The sequence below is a fragment of the Pecten maximus genome, chromosome 7, assembly GCF_902652985.1.
Source record: "Pecten maximus chromosome 7, xPecMax1.1, whole genome shotgun sequence".
In the NCBI taxonomy this organism is placed as follows: domain Eukaryota; kingdom Metazoa; phylum Mollusca; class Bivalvia; order Pectinida; family Pectinidae; genus Pecten; species Pecten maximus.
In genome coordinates, this window is record NC_047021.1 from 14,803,400 (window position 1) to 14,816,441 (window position 13,042).

A 13,042-nucleotide genomic window follows, 5' to 3' on the forward strand; every position below is an offset into this window, starting at 1 on the left:
TCTCCTAACGTTACTAATTGATAACTACATGTAATTACTAATTAAGATCTCATCTCGGAATGTATTTGACCAGGTGTTTCGTAATATTAATCTGATCAGGGTTCACTTTATACACACTTTCTTATTTCATTTTATCAGTATAATTTAATTATTCAGTATTTCAAATTTACCTATTTATCAACCGTTGGGTTAGTTACCTCCCTTTTTATATATTAACATTTCAAACCCGGTTCGGATTGTCCTTACTTCCCAGCTTGGGCTCAGAGAACTTTTGGACCTAAGGGGTTCCTAGAAGAGTCCTACATGGACGAACAAGGATTTTAATGAAGTTTTATATTCATTGTTTGTCATCTGTTTTATCATTGTCATCCTTCATGAGCTATTTACCCGAGTGTCTTTTATACAAACCTGTGTTTCGTGTTAGAGTTGGAATACTTCAGATTTATACATAACAACTATGTACTTTATATGTTTACCATTGCTTTGCCAATAGTACGCTCCAGTTACTAAGCTGAATGAAGAAAAAATACTTTGTATTTCAGACAGGATTTCGTTGCTTGTACCTATTGAAACCTAGACTCACCTAGTCTAAAACAAAAAGAAAATTACTAAAAATCCTATCAATTTAGCAATCTTGATTATATTACAACGCCACTTTGCGAAGGTTTTGCTATTTTCAAAAACTTTAATGGCAGGTGATGGTGCGCGGTGGACCAACTTCCATCAGCCCGCTACCGTGGACGATAACTTTTCTCTTCTGGATGCCATGATCATGTTACTTGTGGATACTGCCCTGTACTTACTGGTTACGTGGTACGTGGACAATGTCCACCCCGGGGAGTACGGGGTACCCAAGCCTTGGTACTTCCCTGTTTCCGTAAGTATATAGGTGCCATATTCATGTAGAGCGACAATAGTAGGTTTACCATTACTCTGATAAACTGATATTGCTACACCATTATAAAGTATGCCGTCCTCAGACTAATGCTACATTATATTTCAAACACTGGAAAAACTCACTAGCAGGTTATTTACAATGCATTTAATTCTAGTTTGATTTTTAGCAAAATCCTGTGATGGCCATCCTTCAAAAATATCTGTGTTACTTGAACTCTGTATAGTGAAAGAGCAGCGTTTTAGAGTGATTTTGTTTAGAGACTAGGTTTAAAGCAAGATAAATAGAATATATTTGAACCCCTCGTCTATATCTACAGAAGACGTACTGGTGTGGTGTAATGCCTACAGCAGATAACTATAACCACGAGGAACCCCCATCTGTCACCAACCCAGAAAAATTCGAGCGGGATCCAACTGATTTACGTGTCGGCATCAAGATCAGCAACCTGAGAAAGGTAAGACCTACCAAAGGTGGGACGTTATTTTACCTTGTGTGCATACCCTGAAATAAAAACACCAAATACTTAGAAATGTGGAGTTAGTGATATACACCAACTACTTAGAAATGTTGAGTTAGAGATATACACCAAATACTTAGAAATGTGGAGTTAGTGATATACACCAACTACTTAGAAATATGGATTTAGTGATATACACCAAATACTTACAAATGTGGAGTTAGTGATATACACCAAATACTTAGAAATATGGATTTAGTGATATACATAAAATACGTATATAATGTAGATTCGGTTATATTAAACCAAATACGTATATAATGTGGATTTGGTGATATACACAAAATACTTACATGATGTGGATTTGGTGATATACACCACATACTTATATAATATGGATTTAGTGATATTTCCATTGTATGACAGATAGTTCTTGGGAGTCTTGTGAAATATTTCTGATTCGGAAACTCTATAAAATCTTTTTACCATGCTCATGTGGAATATTTTAACGCATTTTTGTAGGTGTTTGGTTCTGGGACGGGAAAGAAGGTTGCAGTTGCCAATACTACTCTTAATATGTACGATGGTCAGATCACAGCCCTTCTGGGACACAATGGAGCAGGGAAGACTACCACCATGTCTATGTTGACAGGTAAATCCTGTCTAAAATACTAGTTGTTTACCAATACTGTATATACTATAACCGATACTGTATATACTATAACCGATACTCTATATACTATTACCGATAATGTATATACTGTAACCGATGCTCTATATATTATTACCGATAATGTATATAATATACATTTTTGGGAAAATTAGCTATCACAATAAAATTAAAATTATACGTGATGAAATTGTTATTCTGCTTTAGGTTTCATACCAGCAACTAATGGGACAGCGACTGTGAATGGTTACGATATATGTACAGATATCCAGCACGTGAGACAAAGTCTAGGCATGTGTCCGCAACACAATATCCTGTTTGACACCTTGACAGTCCAGGAACATTTAGAATTCTTCGCTAAGGTAATACATCATATGGCCATCAAATAACATTTGAATTTCTTTGTTAAATTCTTAAGTTAATATGTGCCTTTGGTATATCATATATTAATTATATTGTTTATAAATACAATATATTATATAACGTCCAATACATTTGTCACTTGCGTATCGTAATGTGGAAACTATCGTGTTACTGCGTACTAGCTTAGATAAAGTAAGCCAGGAACATAAAAAGACATCTGGTAAAAATATTTTGCACGGCCGTCGAAAAACAAATCCAGCTCTGCTCAAATATTTCTACAGTAATTCCACCGGTTATCATTCTGAGGAATGCTATTCTAGGGGAATTATGTTTGTTATCATTTATGTATATGAACCATACACCCGCAGGAACACATTCTGCTAAACGCAAATTGATCATTGCTGCACAAATTGTTCTGTTGTAGTTAAAAGGATGCGAGTCAAGTATGGTTAGGCAGGAGGTTGATGAAATGATTAAGATACTCGAGCTAGAACCAAAAAGAGACAGTTTCTCTGTTACCCTTTCTGGAGGCCAAAAGCGGAAGTTATCCGTTGGGATTGCTCTGATTTCCGGTTCAAAGGTAAGTGAAACGTTAATTATATTGTGACCGTATGCTATCCTAAGAACGCAAATACTGTTCAACCTATCCATTTGAAAATAAAATGCGTGTGGCAATGATTTCTTCGTTATGCACCAATATCTTAACCATTATTGTCCAGGTGGTCATCCTAGATGAGCCCACTTCTGGTATGGACCCGGCCGCTAGGCGACAGATCTGGGACATCCTACAGAAATTCCGCCATGGCAGGACGATTGTTCTAAGTACTCACTTCATGGATGAAGCCGACCTCCTGGGTGACAGAATCGCTATTATGGCAGACGGCGTTGTCAAGTGTTGTGGCTCCTCGCTGTTTCTGAAGAAACTCTACGGTACAGTGGATATTAGTAGTATATGAAAGAGCTGAATTTGCATAACATAGATTCAGAAATAATAACTTTAAATCAAGCCAATTTCTCTTTCTTGAGAATAGATGTTGAATAATCTGGTACGGTCAGAAAACGTAAGAATCAAATTTTTTGCATTAAACAACATTCTACTGACATATCCCAACAATGTCATATTGTGATATACTATATTCACAAAAGTCAAAACTCAGGAAAGCAATTAAACAATTTTATTGTTTTCTTGTCTTGTTTACGCTTTTGTATCACGGAAATAATGATTTATCAATCCAAACCAGTCAATCACCACTGACGATCAAACGCTTAACAGCCATTGACTGTCCCTCAGTTGGTGTCTCTATGGTCTTTTCGTAACCTGCATGTCACATTTCAGTTTATGTGAATGGTGACACGGCCAAATACTGTTCAAAATATTCAAATGTATTGAATTGTTGGTCTTTTTCACTTTCCCGTCTAAGTTTTGACATTTCTAATATTTTGAGATTCATCAGCCGCCTCAGGTAGCAACACTTTAGGCCCTAAGCATAACTGACTAATCTGTATCCAACTCTAAATTTGTATTTAAATGTTTTAATGACTTCTTCTGTGCAATCCTACAGGCGCAGGGTATCATCTTGTGGTGGTTAAGACGAAAGACTGTGACGTGGGCAAACTGACAAGTACTATCCAGACTTTAATCCCAGCTGCCACACTTGAGAGTCATATTAGCGCTGAGCTGTCTTATCTTCTCCCCTTCGACCAGTCAGCAAAGTTTGAAGAATTGTTTGAGGACATAGAAAAAAAATCTGTAGAACTAGGAATATCCAGTTTTGGTACATCGGCAACGACCATGGAAGAAGTGTTTCTCAAGTAAATATATTGTCATTTTTATTGAGAATTACTTTGATTCGCAAGATGAATCCATTCTTCACTCGCAATCATTTTAATTGTTTTAATTTTTAAACAAAAGTTTCCACGTGCAATGTACGTCTATTATTGAATATAATACGATTATAGATAAATATCGTCAAATGGGTAACGCACATCATATGCGTGGATTAAGATCCAAGCTCCCCGACGAACACATAAGTATTCATTTATAATACATACAATGCATTACTATTTTTTATAAATGATTTTACTATTCAGCAATATTTTTATTTACATCTTAAACAGAGTCGGAGAGAGTGCCGAGCAGGACGAGGATGGCAATTCTACAGAGGCATCGCCACTGCCGAACGGCGTGATGAATCCAAGTTTTGATTTCAAGGTTGCAGAGAATGGGTACAGTAGCGCGAAACAGATGGTAGTGTCAGCAGGCGCAGATAATCTCAAGAGCATGCCTACAGACAACGGTCCAAGTGTCGACAGATTTGTAGGTAAGTCAAATAACATGTCAATTTACTTTATCAAGCTACGTCATCACTTACCTACGCGTGTTAATTCAAAAGGTTTATTTCGAATATAGTTATAGAATATACACATGTACTCAATGTTCTTTTGAAATTCAATATTGAAAATTATGATATTTATTGCAAAATATAACGTTTATTGAATTAAAGGTCCTTTGCACCCCCTCACTGACATTTTGGCATTTCTTATTATCTTTTTCGAGCTTTCTTTTAGGTTGCTTCCTATCATTAACACTCTAGACCCCATCATAAACTATAGAAAGTATTGGCGTATTAAGTAATTCAAACTGTTAACATCTCGTAGTATCTAAGCTATACTATTTGAATTGTTTCACTTCGTATGAATGTTATTGAAAGTGGATAGAACCCTTTTATTTCAGTATTAATGATGGATATGACGAATTGAGATAAACAAGCATACATGTATGACTAAATCGTTTCTTAATGCTTTGTCTATTTTTGTAGAATTAAACCTGAATTTGATGAAGAACACTGGTGTATTGCTGTCTGCGCAACAATTTTATGGCATGTTTGTGAAAAAGGCGATTCATTTTTGGCGAAATCGGATAGTGACTCTAGTCCAGTTGCTGATTCCTGTGGCTTTCACAATCATGGCTCTAACTGTGGCAGAGACCGTCCCTAAACCCGGGAAAGAACCTTCGTTACCACTAAACCTGATAGCATTTGGCTCCAGTAGTGTTACACCATACCGTTCTGATATCGCAACTTCGAACATATCCGCTGTGTATAAAGCTTCTTTCACTGGATATCAAACTAAAGAGTTTGTATCAACTAGCAATTTCATTGACGCGTTACTGGTTGACGCAAAGGATATTGGAACGGCAACATTCAACAAAAGGTACATCGTAGGTGCAGATTTCACTTACTTTGTGTCAAATTCAACACTGGAAGTTACCTCGTTCTTCAATGGAGAGCCCTTTCACAGTCCGGCGATCACAGTAGCCTACACAATGAATGCAATTCTACAATTTTTCACTGACGGCCAACACTCCATCACGACCAACAACGCGCCATTCGAGGAGACGCTAGATGCAAACAGTCGAGCAGTGGCCGGTGCTACGCTGGGTACTGGTTTCACGGTCGCCTTTACTATTTTGTTCGGAATGGCGTTTCTGTCCACCAGCTTCATTATCTTTCTCATTAAAGAGCGAGCAAATGGCGCGAAACATCTTCAGAAGGTTAGTGGCGTCAGTAACATCGCCTACTGGGCTTCTAGCTTTTCGTGGGACATCATTAATTACCTCCTTCCCGTTCTATGCATTATGGCGGTGTTCGCTGCGTTTGGAACTGAAGCTTACTCCAACGGTGGCCGCCTTGGTTACGTATTTATACTTTTCTTCATCTATGGAACCGCGTGTCTTCCATTTGTCTACCTGTTACATTACCTGTTCGATGTGCCTGCAACAGGGATGGTGGTTGTTACCATGCTTAACATCGTCACAGGTAGGCGTTACGTCCTAGAGATGGTTGTAGTAACTGTTCAATGGATTAAATATAATCAAATGACAATTCATAGGACTGGCGGAAGTCTTAATGATAAAATGGATAAGAATTTATTTAAAAAATAAATAAATGAAAAATAAATAAATAAAAATAGCCGATAAAATAAAATGTTCTCGCAATGCTGGTGTCAATGTTTACGACTCGAAATGAATGTATGTTGAAACGGTTATGTCTGTTTATATCCCCAGGTCTCGCTACTACTATGGCGGTGTTCGTTCTCCGTTTCCCATTTCTTGGAACACTTGACGTGTCGAACGCATTAGACTGGGCGTTCAGTTCGGTCATTCCACACTACTGCCTTGGTCTCGGCCTTATGAATATTTATACAAACTACGAGTACATTAAAACATGTAACAGCATCGACTACAAATTAACTTGTCTCATACCAAAACTCAACGAGAATCCTTGTTGTATAGGTATGCAAGTTTTCTCTTAGGCTTCAATTACACTATGCATTTGACTATTGATAATTGTCAATAATTTGTCGAAAATAAGCAAATCCATCGTCGCATCAATTAAGAAATATTTTTCAAAGATAAACACTGAAAATACTGATGAAAATCAGTATAGCAAACATAGTTTTTATTATGATAAACCTGGTGTGTTAACATAATTGTATTGACAAGATAATTCATTTATAATTCAAATGGCTCTGATAACCATATAATTGTTTTTAATTTTTGTTTTGTTTATATCAGATACCTGCGGTGACAATTGTTTCGCGTTCACGGAAGAATATCTTTCTTGGGAGTCACCCGGCATTGGGAAGTACCTAATCTTTATGGTCATACAGACAGTCGTTTACTTTTTCCTTATCTTCCTCGTGGAAAGCGGCCTCCTCAATCAACTCTTCTACTTCTTGACGTGTAAGACGGACAATTCTGTGGGTAGCTCTATGGTGGCTTTGGAGGAACAGGATTATGGGGAGGGCGAAGAGGACAATGACGTCAGAGATGAGAGAAGGCGTATCAATAATACATCATTAGATAACTTAATGAAAAGTGATTCCCTAATAATTAAGAACTTGTCCCGGACTTATGGAAATCTGAAGGCGGTACGAAATATCTCAGTTGGAGTATCACCTCAAGAATGTTTCGGACTTTTGGGACAAAATGGCGCTGGGAAAACCTCCACATTTAAAATGTTGACAGGAGATCAAATAGTGTCAAGTGGTAATGCATATGTCAACAGCTACAGCATACAGTCCGATATACGCAGAGTGAGTAGCCTCAGTAATATATAACACATCGATTACAAAACTAGCCCCGGTTTTATTAACGTTTCCTAACTTACGGAAATTTGTTATTTTTTTCAAACAATTGTATCGAAAGGGAACTTCATGTTTTTCTAAATTATAAGTCAAGGGATATCCTTAAGTGAAGATACGCAAAATGAGCAATACTTGTACTTTGTAAATATACCATACTTCTCTTGGGTAATTATAAACATCAAACACTATTGCATGGCATGATTCTATTTTCCACTGATATTTTACCGAACACCTGTCGTTCGGGATTTCCTTACTTTACCATTTTATCGTTCTATGAGTCCTTGAGAGCTGCTACATACTTTTATTAGTCAAACTGTAACTCTTAAATTGATAGGAAATTATGTCATCTTTTGGTATATTACTTTATCAAAGCTTATTTCAGGGTCGATATATAATTATGTATTCCAGGAATTTAGTGGTCATTAAAGTACCGTCACCACCTAGACTATCATATTGTCCCTATAGTTACGACACATTAAAGTACCGTCACCAGTTAGACTACCACATTGTCTCTATAGTTACGACACATTAAAGTACCGTCAGCACTTAGACTACCACATTGTCTCTATAGTTACGACACATTAAAGTACCGTCACCACTTAGACTACCACATTGTCTCTATAGTTACGACACATTAAAGTACCGTCAACACTTAGACTATCACATTGTCTCTATAGTTACGACACATTTTGAACTATTGTATTATTGTTATAACTTTTTCATTGAAGGTCCAGCAGAATCTCGGTTACTGTCCGCAGTTTGACGCTCTTATTGACCAGATGACTGGTCGGGAGACTTTGACCATGTATGCCAGATTAAGAGGTGTTGAGGAACATCAGATTAAGGCAGTAGTTAATGAACTATTGGATATCATGACATTGCGGCAGTACGCGGACAAGAACTGTGCTTTTTACAGGTCAGTTGTGCGTATGGTGTACTGAATGGTCAAAATGATAAGAGAGATGTTTAAACCATTATCATTATTACACGGGAAGGGTGGTTATTACTCTCTTACCATGCATATTGGATAAGATCAAATGAAATACATTGTAGTCTGGTTATGCCTTTCAATACCGGGATGACTTCCAATCATTACCAGGAAAGGGTTATTTTTCGCTGGATAACATTACCAAACAGTCTTTTTAAATAAGAGTTTGCGACTGTTTGCCATATTTGTGTTTAGAAAGTCCCATAAGTGTTTGGGAATGTATTCCGTAAGTTTTTGGCACTGTTGACCTTTTTTACTATTTCCCGTACGTTTTTGGGACTGTTTTCCATAATGTTCTCAATCTGGGATCGTAACCGGAAATCCCTTCTACGCTGACTTGAGTTTAGGACTAGAGATGTAATAATTGAATGTTGTCTTTTCATATAGCGGAGGTAATAAGCGGAAGCTGAGTACAGCTATGGCTCTAATAGGAGACCCACCTTTCGTATTATTGGACGAGCCCACCACGGGTATGGATCCTGGTGCCCGCAGAACCCTGTGGAATGTACTGTCCAAGATCAGAGCTAGCGGTCGTACGTTGGTCCTAACGTCTCACAGGTACGTAAAACTAAGGTCATGTGTTCCATATTATACAATTATGTTTTATTACATGATCACTAAAACACTATTAGAATCATTGACATCTCAACTTTCCTGTAGGCCTAGAAGTCACCGAGTGTCGTCGGCAATGCAGTGTTGACATCTGAGTGACTTAGACGTTTGAATAGGGAACAACCAACCAATTGAAAAAATATATTTTTGAAACAGCCCCTGTGTATAGAAAGTTGAGCCAAGGATAAAATGTCTGGCAGCCACTGATTGGCCAGTATGTTATGAAGTGAGAAAATAGATATGTAGCCTGATAGGTAACTTTCAATAAGAAATGTTGTTGTAAATTTCGTAAGTCCGATTGATTTTCCCCCCAAAAGTTCAGGTAATAATAATTAACAGGTAAACATTTAAGATTTTTGAGACTTTTTACTGCGAAATTCACCCATTTTCAAAATGGCTACCTTGAGAAAATTGAGCTTAAGGACCCTAAACTTTTTTGTTTTGATTAGGTGTTATATCAGACCCTAAACTTTTGTTATAAACCATAATTGTCATATTGAATTCAGGAATTTGAATGAAATACTCCAAAACGTTAACACTAAAGTCTATGGGAAAACAATTGGTTGGTTGGTCCCTTGAAAGGGTAGGTCAAAATTCCGAAACGTCACAGGTGTTCAATAGTTCACACATGACCAAATTCTAAAGCGTTACATGTGTTCAATAGTTCGCACGTGACCGTGCAATAGTCAGTATAGCCGTGCAATAGTTCAAAATAAAGCTTACAATTTGTATGTGTATATTGTAAAGAAAAATCAAACGCATTATGTAATAAATGTACTTATTACAAAATGCGTTTCATTTTGCTTAACTATACGCAAAAGATAAATTTTGAACTAGTGCACGGCTTAAATGAACATTGCACGGTTACTAGCGAACTATTAAACATCGCATGACGTTTCAGAATTTAGTCATATCCTTTCAAGCGTCACTAAGATGTCAACACTACCAGACGACAGTCATGGCGACTTATGTCAACACTACCAGACGACAGTCATGGCGACTTATGTCAACACTACCAGACGACAGTCATGGCGACTTATGTCAACACTACCAGACGACAGTCATGGCGACTTCTATGCCTAAATGAATGTCGAGATTTCAGTGATTCAAAGTGTGTTTTATTGATTATGTTATAACGCAAGTATATCATGGGTGTCTGTGCAATAGTCCAGAATATTTGACAGGTAATCGACCGATGTTCTTAATGCACTCGGCCTTCGGCCTCTTGCAATAAAAATATCGGTCGATTACCAGTACCTCGAAAACCTCAAAACCCCCAAAACGATTTCACAACGTATTACTAACGAAATCAAATCGCACAAAAGATTTCAGAATCACAATTAAATGTTGTTCTGGACTTTAACATTTTCTTTCTGTTTATTGTAGTATGGAGGAATGCGACGCACTTTGCACGAAAATTGTAATAATGGTCAACGGTAAGTTTGTCTGTTTGGGAAGTCCACAGCATCTCAAAAACAAATTCGGACATGGCTATACTCTTATAGTACGACTCGGCTCTGGCGATGATGGAAAGGCAGTCAGTGGTGATGGATTGAAGAATTATATCATCCAGACATTTCAAAATGCCAATATATTTGACGGTCACCAAGGATACCTCCATTTTCAAATTCCGGATGCGGATGTTCCATTAGCCCGTGTTTTTGGCGCAATGGAGCGCGCAAAAACACAGTTTAACATTGAAGATTATTCAGTTCACCAAACAACCCTTGAACAAGTATTCCTCACTTTCACGAGACACCAGACACCCCCAAAAGAAAAGAAAAAACAGAAAAAGTGTTTTTGCTGTTAGATGTGGATGAAATCATTAGTATTTTTAGACATTTTTGATGAAAAAGATTCCTTTCAAACAAAACAAAAAATCATTATCTAAGTGGCAAAACGATGACGTCACTGCAAGAAAGACAATTTTCTATTGTCAGGAAAGGTCATGTTAATGTAGTATTGTTACCTATGCCTCTACAAGGACCTATGCTATTTATTTCTCCTGTAATGTCTTCATCTGTTCCCTTTCACACTCACCACGTTAAGAACCGGGTGTGGTTTAATGTTGTTAGTTAATATCTTTAACAGAAAATGGAAGGGCCATGGTCTTGCAAGTTCAAACATTTAAATCTTAAGCCTTGATGTTAGATACCATTTGAAATGGAGCCTCTGTATTACGAACAATAATTTACAACTCTTGCTGAAATATTTCAACCCATTTTTTTAAAATTTGTTTTAATAGTGTTTTTTCAATTATTGTGACAAACTTACAATAGTGTTATAGAGACCCGATTCCAACGGGACTTTCTTTTCACCGCATTACAAATATCTGTTTCGTTAGTCAGGTATAACACCGGATCTCCAGGAGTTTACAGTTCTATTTTACCTGTTGTCGTCACCATATTGAAGTGTTGTGGTATTGTTTATGATCAAATCCATAAAAATAAGTTTTTGTGTACTGTCTATATGCTATTATTCGTCCGTTTTTATCTTCTACAGGTGAATACCAGAATCAATGTTATCATTAATGTAGTCCAAAATTTATTGTGATTGGGTATCCAATAGGGATAACATCAGTCAACATAAAATGTAATATACAGGACAATTGCTGATAACAAACAAATTATTATCATAATCGAAGGGTATCCATGTTTATCTGAAATATAGTTTATTGTGTAAACATTAGGTATCAGGAAAGACATATATTTAAATAATCAACGCTAAGAAGGTAAACTCACCACAAAACCTCGTACTAATTTGATATAAAAGGCCGGAAGTAAATTTTTAGTTAATCACTCTCTTACCCGATTAATGTTTTACAATAAGTATATCATGAGACAAAATAATATGTGATACCCACGTATTCATCTTTATTTCTCTGTCAATTATATATATTATATATACGATCTCGTTACGGAACAAAACAAGAATGTGATATTGCCCAACTAGAGGGCTTAATCACATTGGTATTATATTTGTCTAGGCCCGAAATATCTCGCTTATTGTGTCATTGTGTCAAACGCGTGACAATTAATCCTTATGCTTACTTTCGTTATATGGTGCTTGTTTATGAATTTTGTTTGTAACTGTTATGAAATCTGTTTTTATTGACTTGTACTGTAGATATTCTGTGTAGATATAATTGTACCTCTCTGTGATGCATTGTAAAATGTGCTTTGACAATCAAGAAAACTTGCTTTGTTTCAGAAATAAACAAACAAAAAGAAATAGATATTTTTTTTTTATTATCATTATTTATTTTTGTACAGAGTAATGACAGAAAATAGATTTCTTTTTATTATCATTATTCATTTTTGTACAGAGTAATGACAGAACGACATAAAAACGAATATAAACCGACCTGTTTACCAAATTCTTTTTTTCCACAAATGTAAATAACCGAATAGCAAGGTCAATAGAGCAGCCAGTACAATATCAGCAAAGTTGTTTCCCCTGGACCAGAACATGCCTATAATCACATGACCAACAGTGCACAATGCAATTTACCACGACAGCAGTGAGTATCCAGTTGAATGTTGTGAACTGATTATTGTTCACAAACTAACAAAACTACTGCTTCAGTAGATAGAGGAATCGCTGTTAGTGCGTATGAACACATTACGCTTTCTAGAAATCAAACGTGACACTTTAAGGGTGAGCAAGTCATAAGTAAACATCACACGTGACATTTCTAAGGGTGAACAAGTCATAACCAGACATTACATGTGACATTTCTAAGGGTGAACAAGTCATAACCAGACATTACACGTGACATTTCTAAGGGTGAACAAGTCATAATAATTTTGGAACTGGTCAAACGTATCTAAATAAAGACGGTTAATTGTTACGATTGCGACAAGACATAGACATTTTAAATCGTTGGACCACTTACACTTTGTGTAT

The 13,042-nt window shown here is 36.6% G+C and overlaps 1 protein-coding gene across 3 annotated transcripts in view; it reads left to right on the forward strand.

Annotated features, from left to right (window-relative positions):
* LOC117331710 (ATP-binding cassette sub-family A member 3-like) overlaps positions 1-12,369 on the forward strand; it is a 31,701-nt gene extending 19,332 nt beyond the window's left edge. For all 3 annotated transcript variants that reach the window (XM_033890554.1, XM_033890555.1, XM_033890556.1), the window contains 14 exons: positions 696-877; positions 1,215-1,352; positions 1,878-2,007; positions 2,233-2,387; positions 2,813-2,968; positions 3,108-3,318; positions 3,951-4,200; positions 4,507-4,709; positions 5,208-6,206; positions 6,455-6,682; positions 6,965-7,485; positions 8,265-8,452; positions 8,912-9,082; positions 10,523-12,369. In XM_033890554.1, coding sequence (XP_033746445.1) covers positions 696-877; positions 1,215-1,352; positions 1,878-2,007; positions 2,233-2,387; positions 2,813-2,968; positions 3,108-3,318; positions 3,951-4,200; positions 4,507-4,709; positions 5,208-6,206; positions 6,455-6,682; positions 6,965-7,485; positions 8,265-8,452; positions 8,912-9,082; positions 10,523-10,946 — 3,956 coding nt within the window. In that variant the 3' untranslated portion in view covers positions 10,947-12,369. The remainder of the gene's footprint in view (positions 1-695; positions 878-1,214; positions 1,353-1,877; positions 2,008-2,232; positions 2,388-2,812; positions 2,969-3,107; positions 3,319-3,950; positions 4,201-4,506; positions 4,710-5,207; positions 6,207-6,454; positions 6,683-6,964; positions 7,486-8,264; positions 8,453-8,911; positions 9,083-10,522) is intronic.
* Positions 12,370-13,042: the final 673 nt, after the last annotated feature.